Consider the following 17829-nt stretch of genomic DNA (forward strand, 5'->3'; position numbering starts at 1 on the left):
ATAACACGCTGCGGTGGTTGGAGATAGAGCTCGCATTCTAAATAATGTGGATTTGGGCTGCTGTGCTCTGATTGGTCAGTTCTGACTGACCTATCACAGCAATCGCTGAGGCTGGACCGCTGTGATTGTTAGCCACCACCACTACAGTGTCGCCGTGATTCCTATTGAAATAAATGAGAACTTTACCTCTAATACCAAGCCTTGCCACTGCAGAGGGAATGGAGCCTTCTGCTACCTGCAATAATAATAATCTTTATTTCTATAGCGCCAACATATTTGACAAAAATGTTTGGTGCACAGGTACATCAGTTCAGAGAACAACTGATTGGTGGGGGTCCCTGGTGACAGACTCTTTGCAGATCTACTACTAATTACCTATCCTGTAGATAGGCCATCAATGGTTTACAACTGGAAACCCCCTTTAGGCCCCCTGGCCACGGCAGTGATTTCGCCGGCGGTAAATCGCCGGCAAATTACGCCGGCTGAAGCTTTCCATAGCGTTGCTATGGAAAGCGCCGACCCCGTGTCCACAATCGGAGAATCATTGCGATTCTCCCCTCGTGGCTGGCAATTCGCACTATGCTGCAAAATGCCCCGATTCTCAGCGGTCAACCTATCTGTCAGATGGGCTGAACTGCGGAGAACCGTTCCCCCACCTCCCTCCCCCAGAGACCCGATACTCACCTGTCTGGATCCGGATCCGCCAGAGCAGCATATGACGCCCTGACGCTGGGCTATGACGTGGATTCCTGTTGTGCCCACTGCGTGGAGTATCGTTGGACAGACAGCTTCCATTGACACTAATGAAAGCCGTCCATGTGATTTTATTTATTTATTTATTTATTTCACGCATAAATTAGAACATGCTGCGATTCTCCCCCACAAGCGGAAAATCACAGGTGATTTCCGCTTATGGGCAGGTACGAATCCTTTAACCTATCATGTCTATGGACGGTTGCAGGAAGTCACTGATGAACGAATAGTGCGCGATGGCTGCGCGTTTAGACGCAACGGTTATCTCTCAAAAGATGATTTTGAGCGAATTTTGAGCGATAATCGTTGTCTAAATGGGCCTTTTCTCTTTGTCAGTATTTAGACTGAAACATGTTTTGGATGGTGGTTAAAGAGCAAAATGCTTCTACAAGGTTATTACCTCTTGTGTTTTGGAAACAATGCACCATGTGTTCATTTCCTTTGGCTACAAGTAATACTTATATTCAAATGCACTCAAGAAAATCTAGAAAATAAATTTGCAGTATTAGGGCCTGTTTACGCCTGCGCTTCCTTCAGTTTTTCCTCCCAATGATTACGATTGCTTTGTTTTTTAAAAAACAAAACAAAGATTTGCCCACATATCTACTGATCTTATGTCCGCCTGCACACGGGTGGGTCGGATTCCTCGTGAAATTCTGCAGCGGAAACCAACTCTGTGCCCGGCCAGTGACCCCCGTGTACCTGTTCAGTGTCTTCTATTTTGTTCTGCGGATGTGCTGGCCAGTTCACATCCGTAGTACAGAATAGGCCGCACCGTCGCTAGGTGATATCTCAGATCCCGCGACTTTTCCGCAATGATGATTGTGGAAGGGCCGTGGGATGGACGGCTTCCATTGACTTCAGCATGCTGCGATTTCTCCTCTGCGAGCGGAAAATTGCAATTGATTTCCGATCGTGATCATGAAATTTTGCCATAGCATGCTATGGGTGGTATTTGCTGTGGACACCAGAGGCAAATCTGCCAGTGTGCAGGCGGCCTGTAGCTGATTTCAGAGATTGGTAGAAGCAAAGTAGTTTACATGGTCGATAACCTTTTTTTTTTTTTAATAAACTGCATAAATCAATAGTACAGGTGGTATTAATGGTACAAGAAAATGTAATATGTCTTATCAGAAAAACAAAAATTTCTTTCTCCACTTTTCAGTCTAACCCCCCCACACACACACACAGACACACACACACACACCCCTCCCCACTTATACTGTTTACTCACTCTGAAAAATTGCTAAAATCCATTTTGGTAGACAAAAAGGACTAGCCGCCCGCTGACAGATCAGATTACATGCTGCTCATATATAGGCCCATTTACACTGAATGATTAGTTCAAAAAAATCATTCAAATAAGCGAAAATGAACAATAATTGTCTAAATACCTGTGTAAAGAGTCGGACATTGATTTGCAGGGATGCTGCTATTCAATAGGTGGCGCTGCAGAAGTATTGTTCCATCTTCCTTATTTGCATATATTTCCCAGAGGAGCATGCATGACATTATAAGCCTCCTCATTCACCTCCAAGGTGCTCTGTTTAAGGCCCCTTGTTCATGGGCTTGATTGCGCCGGCGAATCACGCTGTCTGAAGCTTTCCATAGCGTTGCTATGGAAAGTGCCGGCCCCCTGTCCATAGCGGAGGATCATTGCGATTCTCCGCTTGCGGCCGGCAATTCGCAGCATGCTGCGAATAGCCACGATTCTCCACAGCCTATCTGTCAGATAGGCTGACAACGGAGATCCGTCTGCCGGCTCCTGCTCCCAGGCGGCGGAGGTCTGCCGAGGGATACCGCAACACTCATGGACAGGGGGCCTTAGGACTGATGATATCCCTCCCGACAGCTACTGGATTCACATCTACACTGCTCATTACTTCTGCATATTGTTGTACATGCTGCTGCTGCTGCTTCTCTAGCCTTGTATATGAAAGATAGTAATAGGGGGCAAAATCTGCTCTACTGTCTATGTGCATTGTATAGGAGACATCACAGCAACTAGTCTCTACCCACTAGCTCAGAGTGAACTGAGAATTAAAGGTGGTGCATACAGAGAGGAAAACTGTATTAAAAAAAAAAAAACAGGATACAAGTCATATAAAAGAAATGATGCTTTTCTCATGAACTTTCAAATGACTTTTCAGAATACATTGTGTTCAAGTACACTTTAGGTTATAATAATCGTTGAACAAGTATAGGTCCATGACACGCACACACAATTTTTGTGAAGTGGCAGCATTTTAGAAACCTTTAGGTTATGTTCAAAAATAGCTTGTACTGTGGATATTTTACCTGAATATACGCACAAAAAATGCGCAGTGTAATAGTAGCACAGTGGTTGCGGTTTTAACAAATCTTACCCACACGCTGAGGATGAATCGGTGTGGAAATTGACCTGCGGTGTATAATTTCAGATCTGCAGCATGTCAATTCTTTCTGCAGATCTTCACACCTTTTGGTGTAGCAGAATTAGATCTGCAGTGAAGCTGCAGCAAAATTCCCTTGGGCGATGTTCCCATCTGTAGAAAATTCACAATGGTAGAAAAACATACCAAATGGTGCAATTTTAGTCTCGTATTTCAGTGCAGAATTGCTATAGTTTTTTAACCTTTTTGTTGCAAAGCGTGAAACCTGTGTTGAAAATCTGAAACAAACTGTTGATATGCTGCAGATTTAAAATCCGCACAGCAGGTTAATTGTGGCACAGATTTCATGTGGATTGGTTTTTCTGTGATTTTAAAGTGTAAATTAAACTTAACTTTTGAAATTGTTTAAACTGTTGAAATTTTTTTTTTTATTGAAACAATAGTTCCTATATGGATCGCCCTTGCTGTGTCTTTTGCTAGAATCTGTTATCTGAAGGCAGGAGACACAGCCGGCAGATCGTGTGGTACTATTGCCAAGGCAACTGTGTGATGCCCGAAGCTTTTTCTGCAAAGCATCTACGCAGGAGAGGGTGCGAGTAGCATCTTCTACCAACTGTTCAAGAGGTCCAGTCATGAGCAAGATCCTATAGTCCGCATTTATCAACACTTTCATGTCACTTTCCAAGTTTGGTGGCTGAGGCAAGAAAAAAATTTAAAATCTTTGCACAATTTTGAGGTATACAATAATTTGCACCTATTTTTGGCACAGTTTATGCCAGAAAATGGGGGGAAAAAATTGTGGGCCTTGTGGTGTTTTACGGATCCAGTATATCCTGGACACGGATGGCAGGTGACGGACACCGTTGTCTATAATGGGGTCCATCAGGTTTCCATGATGCCGCCAGACATTGTACTGGACAAAATGGCACAGCATGTAGCACTATTTTGTCCAGCATTTTGAACCGGATTTGTGATGGAGGCCTCAAATGGTGAATACAACCTAACTGGTAGTGACAAACCCTATTATTTAACAAAGGCATCAGTCTTCATGAGGTCTCTCATTATCCTATTATCACAGGATGCACCATGTTTTTTTTTTTAATATATGCAAATTGACTTCCATTGGTTATCAACTATATAGCAAATAAAACTCAAATGGATACATGTGTCACTTCTGGCAGCTATTTTAGCTGTTCATATTTGCATCAGAGGCTCCATTCAGAACTCCTGCGCAGATCTATCCAGGAAAATGCCAGGGGGCATCACGGAAGCCAGCAAACCCCATTATGTCAATGAGGTCCATCTGGCGCAGTTTGGTTCCGTCATGGGACAGATCAGGCCTTTTTGTTTTTCCATTTAAGGAGAACAGAAAGCAAAACAGTGATGTGAACATAGCCTAATAACACTATACTCCAACATCAGGCTATGTGAATTCAAGTATTATAACAGAAGTGGTTTGTAGGTTAGAGAATGTGAGCACTCTCAATGCAATATTGTAAAATATGATGCAGTATGACCGATATAACACATAATGGAATTTTATTCAGCAATATTTACGGTAACGTTTTAAAATAAATGTTCTGTTCTTCAGGCCTCATCAGCAGACAAGATCTCTTACGTATGGTCCTTGGAGAGGCTGCTGCATAGTCCTGTGCACTTCTGCTTTGTTGATTTGCCAAGGTACTGTTGCAAATCTGCTTAAACAGGCCTCTCTTGACTCCACATACCAGTTAAAGGTAAGTGTACTAAGGAAAAGTGCAGAAATGTTTCAGTTACAGAACTGAACAGTTTTCTAAGATTTATTTATTTTTATCCTGGGTTCATAGATGATTTTTAGTTGCAAATTGAAAACTGAATGTGAAAATAATACATGGAAAGAAAAGAAAAAATCCACCTTTTCAGGTGCACCTCACTACATAGCCGAAAACTCCTGAATATTGAAGAGATTAACTTGTTTACACTAAAGTAATAAACTAAGAAAAAGGTAAAGCATTCTTTCTCTTTCCTGGTGGGTCTGTTGATATCATCACCAGAACTCCTGGATGTAAAGGCCCTAAAGATAATATTTCAAACAGCTGAAAGATTTAGCGATCTATTTGCATAGAGTTAATGGCCATTAACACTTTATCATCCTCATTTGCATGTAAAAGCACCTCCAGGAGTTGTTTGCTGACCCCAGCATTTGTTTAAACACACTCCCAGTTGTGCAAACAGCTGCTGGCACATTTCATTGTTCTCCTCTTGGCTAGTGTAAACATGCCGCAGGGAAAACATCTGGGGTATATTGAAAGATGAGCGAAATACATTCAAATGAATGTATTTGCTCAGTCTTTTAGCGGCTGAGCGATGGATTTTAAGTGAACTAAAATCCATTGTTCAAACAAAAAGTGCACATTGTCCGCGTTTACATGTAACAATTATCATTCATTTTCAGCCATTTTGGACAAATTTTGAGCAATAATCGTTACATGTAAAAGGGCCTTAAGGCTCTGTTGTAGAAATCAAAAAGGAAAGCTATTGGAGATCAGGGTAAGACGTTTTTATGGTATGCTTAATACAATTGTTGCTCCTTACCCTGTATAACCAGCTCTCAATACTTTTATTTTGGGTCAAATGTTACATTTGTAAAGATGCTGAAATATTTGACTAAGCATTCTAGAGAATAGACTTTCAGCTGATATGCTGAATACAACTGATTTGGAGCAGGTTAACCATGCAGATGTTAAACGTTCTAAGCACAGGAGAAGAGTACAGTTAATTTTAGTTATACAAAAAAGGGGCTTGGGCTAGGACTGCGCAAGATACTGTATATACCCGAGTATAAGCCGAGACAATAAGTTTCCCCACAAAAAACTGGGAAAACTTACTGACTCGAGTATAAGCCAAGCTATACTCCAGTATGTACTGGGTAAAAAAAAAACCTCCATGAAGAGAATTTTTTCAAGTCTGTTAAAGTACTGTATATACTCAAGTATAAGCCTAGTTTGTCAGCACATTTTTTTGTGCTTAAAAAGTCCCCCTTGGCTTATATTTAAGTCAGGGAAGGCTTAAAAAAAAACCCTCCATACTCCCCTCCCAGCGGGCGTCTGTGTCTGTGTGACAAGCTGCTTGAATTCTCCCTGCTGTTATCCCCCGCCCTCCTCTCTGCTTGGCTCTGTCAGTGTTGTGTAAGTAAGCGCTGTGATTGGATTGAGCGCCAGCCAATCACAGCTGGCGCTCGATCCAATCACAGCACTTACTTACACAGCACTGACAGCAGGGGATTTGAAAGTCGAGCAGGGAGAATTCTAAAGCAGCTGGATTGGCTGTGAATGATCGAGCACCGTCTGTGATTGGCCGGCGCTGGATCCAATCACAGCTCCTACTTACACAGCACTGACAGCGGAGGATGACAGAACCGAGCAAAGAGGACAGCGGGGGATGACAGCGGAGAGAATTCAAGCAGCCTTCTGTCTCTATCTCCAGGAATTCAATTGAACTGAATGGAGGGGTAGTGTGCATGAATGAACACCTCTCTATTTGGAGACTTTCAGGATGCCTGTTCTCATGATAACTGGGGGTCAGATACTTTCATTTAGTAGGAAAACCTTTTAAATATTTTCTCAGTTTTAGAGCCTATAACAAATCTGTTTAAAAAAAAAACTGAATGGGGCACAGTTTGAGCCCTAGGCATAATAATCAATCTAAAGTTAAGAGGAACATGAATCCTCGGAACAGCACCATAAACTAAGTTATTGGAGAAGTCTATAAGAAAGAGTGGGGCACATCTATGAAAGCTGTTATGCTACTTCATGGTGTCAAAAAATTGCAGCTTTTGCAAAACGAGTATTTGTGTGAAAATTTGGGACTTTTTAGCGTTCTGAACCGACTCTGACGCTTTTCCAGAAAGTGGGCGGGTTTTTGAGGAGGCATGGTCACACTGGACTGACAGATTTATTAGTAATTTACACCAGGTTGGACCTGGCATGCATTTCTGAGAAGGCGCCTGGATGCACTAAAAGCAAGCACCTCCTCAAGTATTCAGCACACTGTGTGCTGTGGGTAAGGCCGCCTGCAGAAGGGCTGAAATTCCGCGGCGGGATTTCCCGTGGAATTTCCGCCCCTAGAAGCTGCCATAGGATTATGTTGACAAACGCAATCCTATGCAGACGGTCGCGATTTGGCCGCACGAAATCTTGTGCGGCAAACAAATCGCAGCATGCTCTATTTCTTTGCGGGGCTCGCAGAAACGTCACTCACCGGCCGCCGACCCCGCTCTGCGCATGCTGGCAGCCGGCACATTAAAGAGCCGGGGCCACAGGAGCAGGTGAGTGCCCGCGCTGCTCTCTGCAGACGCTTGGGTCGGGTCCCACTGCGAGAATTCTCGCAGTCCGATCCGACCCGGCCGTCTGCAGGCGGCCTAAGGCCGCCTGCACACGGGCGGACATCCCGCGGCGGGATTTCCCGCGGGATTTCCGCCACTGAAAGCCTGCATAGGAGTGCATTACAATACGCACTCCTATGCAGACGGCCGCGGTTTGGTCGCGCGAAATGTCGCGCGGCAAACAAACCGCGACATGTCCTATTTCTGTGCGGGGCTCGCAGAGCCTCACACAGAAACGTCACTCACCCGGCCGCCGGCTCCGGCCTGCGCATGTGCCGGCAGCCGGCACTTGAAAGAGCCGGGGCCGCTGGGCGCGGGTGAGTGCGCGCTCGTCTCTGCAGGCGCACGGGTCGGGTCCCGCGGCGAGAATTCTTGCCACCGGATCCGACCCGCTTGACTGCAGGCGGCCTAAATCTTACTAAACTCGGTGTCACAACTGCTGTGTTTAGTAAATTTCCTCTTTTGTATGTGAAATGTTTGTAATTAAGAATGTATGTATATTTATGGTCATCCTTAAAAAAATCTAAATACAATATTGGGCAAAAATACAAGAAAACACCCAGCAAATATGGCTAAAGTATAACTGTAGATTGGTAAATCTCTTTCTAATGTCTTGGATTGTTTGAAGAGTGCTTTGTACCTGGTTTTTCTCTAACAGAGGTTGTTTTGCAGGTGCCTAGAAATCGTTAGCTGTCTTGGAGTCATGGAGATGCCATCATATTACACCAAGCTCCTTGGAGAGCTGAATGAGCAGCGTAAAAGGGATTTCTTTTGTGATTGCAGCATCATTGTAGAAGGTCGCATATTTAAAGCTCATAGAAATGTTCTGTTTGCCAACAGTGGTTATTTCCGGGCCATGTTAGTCCACTACATCCAAGACAGTGGAAGACACAGTACTGCTTCCCTAGACATTGTGACATCTGAGGCCTTCTCAACCATCCTAGATTTCCTATACTCGGGAAAGCTAAACCTGTGTGGGGAAAATGTAATTGAAGTTATGAGTGCAGCAAGCTACCTCCAGATGACCGACGTAGTCAACTTCTGTAAGGCGTACATACGATCTTCACTTGACATCTGCAGGAAAATAGAAAGGGAGAGTTCCTTTGGACAAGCAGATAGTGGTAGTGATGGTCTGAGCGGCGGAAGAGGTGCAGTCGGTTCAGTACCGGACAAATCAACTCGGGAAAGTTGCCAGAAAGATCCCCCATGTGGGGATTGTAGTAGCTGCAACTCAGTAGAAATGATGGTAAAGGAACCTACAAGTGTAGCCTCTCCGGGAGAAAAAAGTCCAACCAAAGTAATGGAACCTAAAGAAGAGTTTGACTCTGATGTGGTGGAAGTAACTGAAGGTCTTCAGCCATATCAGATGCAGGAGGGTCGGGAGCAAGGAGAAGAAAGTCCTCAAGGTGGCCCAGGAATGGACATATCATGTAATAATTATCACATGAAGCAATTTTTAGAGGCGCTTTTACGTAATAGCTCTGCCCAGAGGAAAGAGGACGGTGCTCATCATTTTCCTCGTGACTTTGAGTCCCGACAAGAGGAAGCAAATGTTTCAATGAGCTCCATGATGGATATTCAAGGTGACTGGTATGGTGAGGATACAGGTAATAAAACCTATAGTAATGCTTCTTCTCTGATTTCTTACAGCATTTTTGAGAATTAGTCTGAGGCTACATTCACACAAACATGAATCTGGTGCAAGTTTTGTGCGTTGCGAAATGCACACAACTTGCGTGAATATGAACTCCATTTTTTTAGTGGAGTCATACACATGAGCGATTTTTATTTTTTAATTTTTTTTTTTTTTCCTTTTTATTTTTATCCTGCGAGGTAATAAAATCACTACATGTCCTAGTTTTTCCCTCGGAATGCATGGGCCATTATTTTCAACAGGACAGTCAAATACTTGCGCATGCAAGTGCGATGTTATGTTTCCCATTGAAATCAATGGGAAACGCTTACCGATCCTCCGATGCCCGTGAAACAGGCGCCAGAGGATCGGAATTTCAGAGAAGTGATGCGAGGCGGTTTTGCATGAAAAACTCCTCACATCCGCGGATGAAACTCACGTGTCTCGGCCTCATATTGCACCCGTCCATGTGGTACCAATGAAGGCTCTGTGCAGCCGATACGCGTCTGGTTGGAGATACCTGACAATTTTAATATATGCCTAAATAAAGGAAGATTACAAATTTTACTCTGCAAGCAAGTGTGGATTACACTTTTTCCTGCATGGAATTTCTTGTTGTCTAAAAGTTAGGTCCAATGTCTACGGGCAAACCTGATTTGCAGAATCCTCGCGGCAGATCCACAAATCAAGCCGTCCATAGAGATGCATGGGCCTCCGCAAATGGATTAAAGCATGCAGATTTTATTTGCGGACCTTTTTGGTCCAGAAAACCAATTGCAGCATGCGGCTTCCATTGAAGTCAATGGAAGCTGTCCGATCCGCAGCACACCTGCAGCTGATACTGCGGACGTGCCGCGGATCCACAGGAAAGCAGGAAATTTTTTTAAAAATGTACTGCGTATGTCCATGAGGGCCATGTGCAATACAGCGAACCCGGAAGTGGAGGGATCCGCGTGGACGCCGCTGCTGGGAAATTGCAGGTAAGCATGGCTCACTGGCTATGGGCAGGCTGGATTCCATGCGGGATTCACTGCATGGAATCTGTGTGTGCCATTAACGTGAAGCCTTAGGCCTCATGTCCACGGGGAAAATCAGGCCCGCTACGGATTCTACATGGAGAATCTGCAGCGGGTCCCTCCTGCCCCGCGGACATGAGCACTTAAAATAGGAATTTAAAAGAATTTACTCATCCGGAGCGGGTGGGGAAAGTCTTCTCTTCCTCACGGCCGGATCTTCTTTTTCGGCCGGAGGATGAACTCGTCACGCCGGCGGCACGTCGCCGACACGTCGCAGACGTGCCGCGCGCATGCGCCGGACACATCCGCCGAGCCGAAGCAAGAAAGATCCGGCCGTGAGGAAGAGAAGACTTTCCCCGCCCGCTCCAGATGAGTAAATTCTTTTAAATTCCTATTTTAGGTCTCCCGCGGATCCAGACGGCTTCCATAGGCTTCAATAGAAGCCCGCGGGAGCCGTCCCCGCGGGAGACCCGCACGAAAATGGAGCATGGTCCAGATTTTTTCATGCTCCATTTTTTTTAAAATCACTTTTATTGACCATCCGCGGGTATTTATCTAGCCCGCGGGTGGTCAATGCATCCCTATGGGGTGCGGATCCGCGGGCAGGAGAAGAGTTAAAATCTGCTGCGGATTTTAATTCTTCTTTTGCCCGTGGACATGAGCCCTTAGACCTAGACTAGACGGTTTTAAAGTGCACCAGATTTATCATAGTAGCTGAATGATAGATCTGTGGAATTTTAAAACTGTCTAGTTTACGTTTAGACCACCTTTTTGTTGGCTTAGTTTATGCCAAAAATTGTACCCGAATTTTGACACACATTTTTTGAGCAAGTTAAAATACATAGTAAATTTGGTGCAAAGCAAGTTTGACAGTTTTCTAGGGCCAGAAAACTGTCAATAGGTAATAAGAACCATAACTGATATTTTTTTCTATTGTGTTGAATAAAATTGGTAAAGTCATACGCTATGCTGTCAGTAAAAATGTTTTCTTTTTCTTTGATAATGCTACGCTACATTCTAGATAACAGGAAAATATACAAAAAGCCACCTTCTTTCAAGCAGAAATAATAAGTGTGCGCAATTTTTTTCCTAGGAGATGTTTTAGTGGTTCCAATCAAACTACACAAGTGTCCTTTCTGTCCGTATACCGCCAAACAAAAGGGCATTTTGAAGCGTCACATTCGTTCACACACAGGAGAGCGACCATATCCATGCGAAATCTGTGGCAAAAGGTTTACACGTCAGGAGCACCTGCGCAGCCATTCGCTTACAGTAAGTACGAGTGTTTCTATGGTATTAACAAAGAAAAGTTTACAGAAGCGTGAGATCATGCAAAATGCCCATTGCCTAATGCTCCTTTTACATGGGATGATAGTTGTGTAAACTACTGCACGAGTGCTGACGTCACCGCTAAGGTCGTTGACGCTTGTACAGAGCTTTTAGACAGAAAGACTTACTGCAGAATCGCTGGCTTCTCACTCAGTGGTTCATCCTCCATATGGAGCGCTGAATGGGGAGCGTTTACACATAACAAGAAGCCAGCGATGCAGCGATAGTTCTGTTTTTTTTTTTTTTGCAGTTACACATAATGATTATCACTCAAATTCATTAGTTTGAGTTATAATCGTTACTTGTAAATGGCCCATAACTTTGCGCTTGCTCACGCACCCTATATGCGTTTCCCATTTTTTGGATTAAAAAGCCTATTCTGATATTGGTGAGTACCACATATTCATTTTTTTAATGGTACTTTAGTATGTGTTGCTACATAGTACAGTGCAAAAGTTTTAAGCAGATGTGGGAAAAAATGCTACTGCTAATGTAAAAATGCTTTTAAAAAAATAGAACAGTTAATAGTTTATTTTTGTTAATTACCCTGACAAGGACGAAGGTCCTGGGCTTTAAGGCCCATTTACACGTAAGTATTCTCACTCAAAAATTTTTTTAAACGAACGAATTTGAGCAATACCCATCCTCAAATTCTGGAAAATCATGCTATGTCTTATTTTCAGGGTATGTCTTATATTCAGGGAAACAGGATAATTGTTCAGTGTGAATTAAAAAAATCACTCACTTGTAGTTCGTGGTTGTTTAAGCTGATTTTTTTTTCTGTCAGCTTTAAAAACTTTGTTGGCACTCACTGGCTACTTGTCCTGTGTTAATGCTCCCCACTCAGTGCTTCCCATATGGGTGAAGAGTTGAGCGAGAAGTGAACGAGAAGCCCGCAATCCAGCAGCAAGTCTTTCAATTTGAATGCTCTGCACAAGCGATGGCGACCTTAGCGGTGACGCCAGCGCTTGTGCAGTCATTTAAAAGACTGTCGGCCCGTGTAAAAGGGCCTTTAGTCTTCACCTAATGAGTCAATACCCTGGCAGAAAACAACACTTCTAAAGACACAAGGTACTTGTTTGAAGTCTTCTATCGAATAGGTACAAGGACATTAAGATCACTAGATTGACCCAATGTTCGCTGGGCGAACATAAAGGCCTCATGTCCACTGGGTAAATGGAATTGCGAATTCCGCAGCGGAATCCGCATGGGATTTTGCCCATAGGGAATCATTGGCCATCCGCGGTCCATTCAATTGATTTTTGCACCCGCGGATGGCATTTTAAAAGAAGTGCGTTTTTCATGCGCGGGAGAAAAAACGCGACATGCTTTATTTGCCGCGGATTGGCAACATTGCTATCACATTGATAGCAATGTGTGCGGATATCTGCATGCAAAAAATTGCCATTTAAAGCAAATCCGCGCGGAAATCCGCAGCAGATTCTGCGCGGATTGTATTTTTTGAGTGGATATGAGGCCAAAATGTTTCATAAGTGGTGGTTGTGAACTTCTAAATCTGCTTGGTTAGGTGATTTATTTAGAGGGTCACTTTGTATTTTGAGCAGATACCGAATATATACCCGGCTGGTAGTGCTTTGGGTGTAGTTATGAGAGTGTGGTGTGCAACACTCCGCTTGGATGGAGACCTGTGAGTCCCAAAAAATCCCATTGTTTCCTACATGTTAGGGAGAGTCCTCTCTCCTTCATGTGAATCTGACAGCAGAATGCTCCTATAATGACCCGATGAGGGCAGAGAGGAAGCCAAAAATAAATTTGCATTCCTTTGGGTTTTTATGCTATTGTCACCTGCTATGGAAAGGTAGCAATTAGTATAAGCTCTATACTAGGCAAGTGTGATCTTTTTTGCAGCATTGAATAAGCAGTTTTCACCTCCCACCGGATTCGTATCAGGTGACATCTATTCCCTACAATAACAATTTCGCTAATCCCTATGCTACTCTGCTTTTCAGGTTCATCGCTCCAACCGTCCCATCATCTGTAAAGGTTGCCGTCGTACTTTCACCAGCAGTTTGTCTCCAGGTTTGAGGCGTTTTGGCTTGTGTGATAGTTGCACATGTGTCACGACTACAAATGACGACTCTCAGCATCCAAGCCACACAGAAGCTGCATCAGAGAGCATGGACAAGTATGAGGGGGATGGAGACTGGCCCATTTATATTGAGTCTGGTGATGAGAATGAAGTGGCAGAGGAGGATGTAGAGGATAAAGAACAAATACACAGGGAGGTACTCATGTGATGTACATAGGAGATCGTGCTGCCACTTCTTTACACAGGCCACCTAAGTAGCATCATGCTAGAAAGCTTATGCCGTCCTTATTCTGCCACTATTCAGCATCTTGGTGGTCAGCGGATCCCATGCCTTCTTGGATATGCACAGTGCTGTTAGTTCCGAAGCAGCAGAACATTTTCTACGTTACACTTTTTTATGTTAGTGCTGTGCACTAAATCCCCTTGTTATTCAATGTCAATTTACATGACCTTTTTAGTTTTAAGTTGCATCTCCTAGAATGGCCTGCCATTCTATTCCTGCAAGACAGCTTGGTTACCAAACTGCTGAACACAAACGAGACGGACCGCGGCCTGTATCTTGTTATCACTTTAGGTTCAACTGAAATTGTCCTACGTGCAACTCTCATTCATTTCATCAGGAAAAAGGTAAAGTATTAACATCTTCAAAGGTTTGCAGGCATCCACCCAGCCTGCACCAGATGTGCTAATTAGAACGCGGTCAAATAACTGTCTTATAAGATGAATGTTCCTTTAGTAATTTAATGGAGTAAGAAAAACAATCCGTGCCTCTGTAAAGCTATTTGTATACAACCACCATCATTGTCAAATGGGCATCTACGGATTCTGTGATTTCTGGATAGCTGGTGGCCTTTCTTATTATAACATATATAACATCATTAGTTTACCTTTTAGGCAGATTGTAATGTTGTATGAATTTCTCGACATTCTGCATAAGATAAAGATGAATTTCGACATTACACTTCCCCCTTGGTGCTAACCACTGTCTATTGTACGAATACCGTCAACTTGGAACTGATGGGAATATCTTCACTTTAAGGTATGTCCACATGGGACAGATAAGCTGCCGATTCTCTGCAATAGATTTGCATAGTACAGTAGCACAAATCTTCTTCACACACGCCAGAAAATCCATCCAGAAAGTTGCATGCAGTGCAGATTTTAATTCCGCAGAATATTTATGTTGCGGATTTCACCTCTAAGCAGCGTGAAATCCACCGCAGATCCGCAACAAAATCCACAATGCAGACTATGTCAATGGATTCTTATTACTATATTTTGGGCTGTGTTTACGTCCTTTAGGTACGTTCAGGTCACTTTCTGTGCAGATTGTTCGTTTTTTAAACAGTTTATTGAAACAATTGTTGTAACTACAAATCCAAAGTGTCATGGTCCGACACGGTATTACAAATACACAACCTGTCAGGTATACAAACGCATGTCAACACCTCACTTTCTCGTTAAGGGTTCGGTAATGAATGTAAGTCACATGGCATTAGTGGCGTCAGAAAGGAATTGCACTAATTCAACCAAACTTTTGTAGGGGTATATTTTGCATGGAAGCGGATCCTGGCTTCTCAATATACCTATTAACAGGTATGAAGAGATGGAAAAGCTTGCTGTCCCAAACTGACTGTTTAACTCTTTAAAACTATGCGACAGATTTGTCCTCAAACTGCACACCAATTTGACTTAATCTCTTACAGTCGTGAAAGGGTTAAGGCATGTCTTAGGCTGCCTTCACATGGGTTTTTTGCGCAAAAAACGTGCACGTTTAATGCGGCGTATTTTCATCATGAATGTTGTGTGTTTTTGTTTTTTGCGTGTTTTACTGCACTTTTTTGCGCTGACAGGGACATCTCACATGGACACCAGACACAACTGTGCCATGATTTAAAAGGCTATGTAGCTTATTTAGTTACAGATGTGTGTTTTCCCGTGAAACTGCGCAGTGCAATACGCAATTATGCTGGTATCTGGTGCGCACCCCCCCCCCCCCCCCCTCATAGTGCACTAAAATAGAGCATGCTGTGGGGGTTTTTGCACATGCACAAAAACAAAAATGAGAATGCACCCACTGAAATCATTGGCTCCTATTCTCTGTGTATTGTGCTCACAAACTTTGTGTGCGCAAATATATCCACGGGAAGCCACCCTTAATTGAAGACATTTTATAGAAGGCTGTTCTAGGGATATCATGAGTTACAAATGTCTTCAAACTATTTTGGTATGCCGGAGTCTAACAAGTGCTCTAAGCAGGGTGCAAAAGTTCAGTTCAGGTCCCCCCACCTTTACCTGTACCCATACCCAGAGGCATAACTTGAAGCTCCTGGACCCCAATGAAAAACCTGTAACAGGGCCCCAGACTATAATGCTTTATTCATAGTACTAGGCTCCCTATATGGAGAAGAGAGGCCTTATGGGCCCCATAAGACTCCTGGGCCTGGGTGCAACCGCATCCTCTGCACCGCCTATAGCTACACCACTCCTGTAAGTATGTCCCCTCATGTTTGGAACAGAATTGTGCGTCTTGTGAGTTCAGTTTCTGCTGCACTGAAAGATTATTCCACACTGGGGATTCATCTATTATATCTTTGAATTGTATCAAAGTTTTAGTTTGTTGCCACACTTGCCTGGCAAGTTTGTGTAAAGTAAGCACCAACCTCAGGGGTCACAGGTTTTTCTAACACTGGCCATAAAGTATGAAATTTCACAATATATAGGAGATGACGCTCAGCATTTGGGCGTTCATCAGCCATTTACCACGGTTGAATAGATCTCAATTGCCCAGCTAGGAAATATATAAAAACATCAGCCCCAGCCTGATCTTTGGGTGTTTATAAAATAGACTTATAAAGTTTAGGTCCACTATTTCTCCAAATAAAGTGGAGCAATAATGGGGTGAGTAGGTTGAAAAAGGAGCGGGGGGGGGGGGGGGGGCGGGGGGGGGGGGACTAGTACATCTGCATGTTTTAATGCATAAAGGCACTTAGGAAGGGCTGTTGTCATAATTAGGCTGAAGGGGTTTCTAGGGGTAGAAAAGCATGGTTGCTTTCTTCAAAACACAGCGCCACCCTTGTCCGTGGGTTGTGTGTGGTATTGCAGCTCTGCTTGATTTGAAGTGAAGAGTAGCTGAGTTACAGTATCGGACACAACCCACGGACAAGGGTGGGGCTGTGTTTTGAAGAAAGCAGCCATGTTTTGCCCACCCTAGACAACCCCTTTAATTCCAGCTGCTACAGAGTGGTAATAGGTTCCAGGTGGAAAATGTATTTTTTAGATACAAAAGGGGTGGATAGATATTAAGATTATGGAAGAGCCCTTGGGGATTATAATGCCTTAGTATTTAAATGAGGATGCTATCTGCAGATTTTTGCCTCAGTGTGTGAAAGCGATTTTATTAAAAACTGCTCTACTTTGTTGCTATACGCAGATCCCTTGCACTCAATCCGCAGCGTATCGGCCCTGAGTGAACATGACCTTAAACTTGAAACTGTTAATCATGGCATTTATTTGTTCAGTGCACCACAGAGTGAAGAACCTGCCAGTTTGCCAAACAGTTGGTGGATGTTCAGAGGTATAAAAGAAAAGGTCAAACCAGCTCGCCACCACCGGATCCAATCATTCTAAGGCCGCTCTCACACATGACCGCGGCAAAGCGCCGCAATTTTAAACGCAGCACTTTGCTGTGATTTTACTTTCGGGCCGGCAGCGTGTTTTAGCGCACCCCATCATTGTGATGGGTGATGAGGTATGCCAAACTGACAAAGCAGACAGCGCTCGAAAATCACGGTGTTTGAAAGCGCCATTCAGCGCCATGGTCGAGCACATGTCTGCAAGGCCGCTATTGATTTCAATGGGAGCGTTATACTGCGATTAACGCAGTGTTCAAAATGCCGTGGTAAAAAGCGGCTGTGTGAGAGAGGCCTAAATGGTAAAGAGTTGCAGGGAAGGGGGATTACTGCTCCAGCAACGGATTAATACAATTCAGAAATATAAATTTTCCAGCTCTCAAAAATCTTTTATTCCATCTTCATTTTCAAAATGTAACAATGTCTCCGTAGTGATTTTTGTGGTTAACAATGGGTTAAATTCATAGATCACATGACCAATTATGGTTCAACTGTGTTAAGGGGCATTTGCTACTGGAGTAGTACTTTTTACTGTTTTTCTGTTTCAAAACTCTTAAGAGCATTCCTGTCTTTTTATCATTTGCTCCTGAACTGTAGTTTTTTTGAAGATGGAATAAAAGCTACGTTATTTTAATAGATTTTTAAAAATGCTGTAAGATTTATATGGCTGGATGTTCAGTA

General features: G+C 43.5%; 1 protein-coding gene across 1 annotated transcript; it reads left to right on the forward strand.

The window, feature by feature from the left end:
• Positions 1 to 4765: 4765 nt before the first annotated feature.
• ZBTB8B (zinc finger and BTB domain containing 8B) lies at positions 4766 to 15483 on the forward strand. The gene is made up of 4 exons (XM_066592087.1): positions 4766 to 4861; positions 8161 to 9095; positions 11231 to 11409; positions 13437 to 15483. The coding sequence occupies exons 2-4, from the start codon at positions 8192 to 8194 to the stop codon at positions 13722 to 13724; spliced, it is 1371 nt and encodes a 456-aa protein (XP_066448184.1). The 5' UTR covers positions 4766 to 4861; positions 8161 to 8191; the 3' UTR covers positions 13725 to 15483.
• The last annotated feature ends 2346 nt before the right edge of the window (positions 15484 to 17829 follow it).

Source organism: Eleutherodactylus coqui, chromosome 1, assembly GCF_035609145.1.
Source record: "Eleutherodactylus coqui strain aEleCoq1 chromosome 1, aEleCoq1.hap1, whole genome shotgun sequence".
NCBI classification, from domain to species: Eukaryota; Metazoa; Chordata; class Amphibia; order Anura; family Eleutherodactylidae; genus Eleutherodactylus; species Eleutherodactylus coqui.

Bases quoted from the DNA above. Each gene is read 5' to 3' on its own strand.
- ZBTB8B (XM_066592087.1), top strand. From the start codon at position 8,192: ATGGAGATGCCATCATATTACACCAAGCTCCTTGGAGAGCTGAATGAG. The intron at 9,096-11,230 runs GTAATAAAACCT...TTTTTTTCCTAG, and splicing joins CTGGTATGGTGAGGATACAG to GAGATGTTTTAGTGGTTCCA. The intron at 11,410-13,436 runs GTAAGTACGAGT...TCTGCTTTTCAG, and splicing joins TGCGCAGCCATTCGCTTACA to GTTCATCGCTCCAACCGTCC.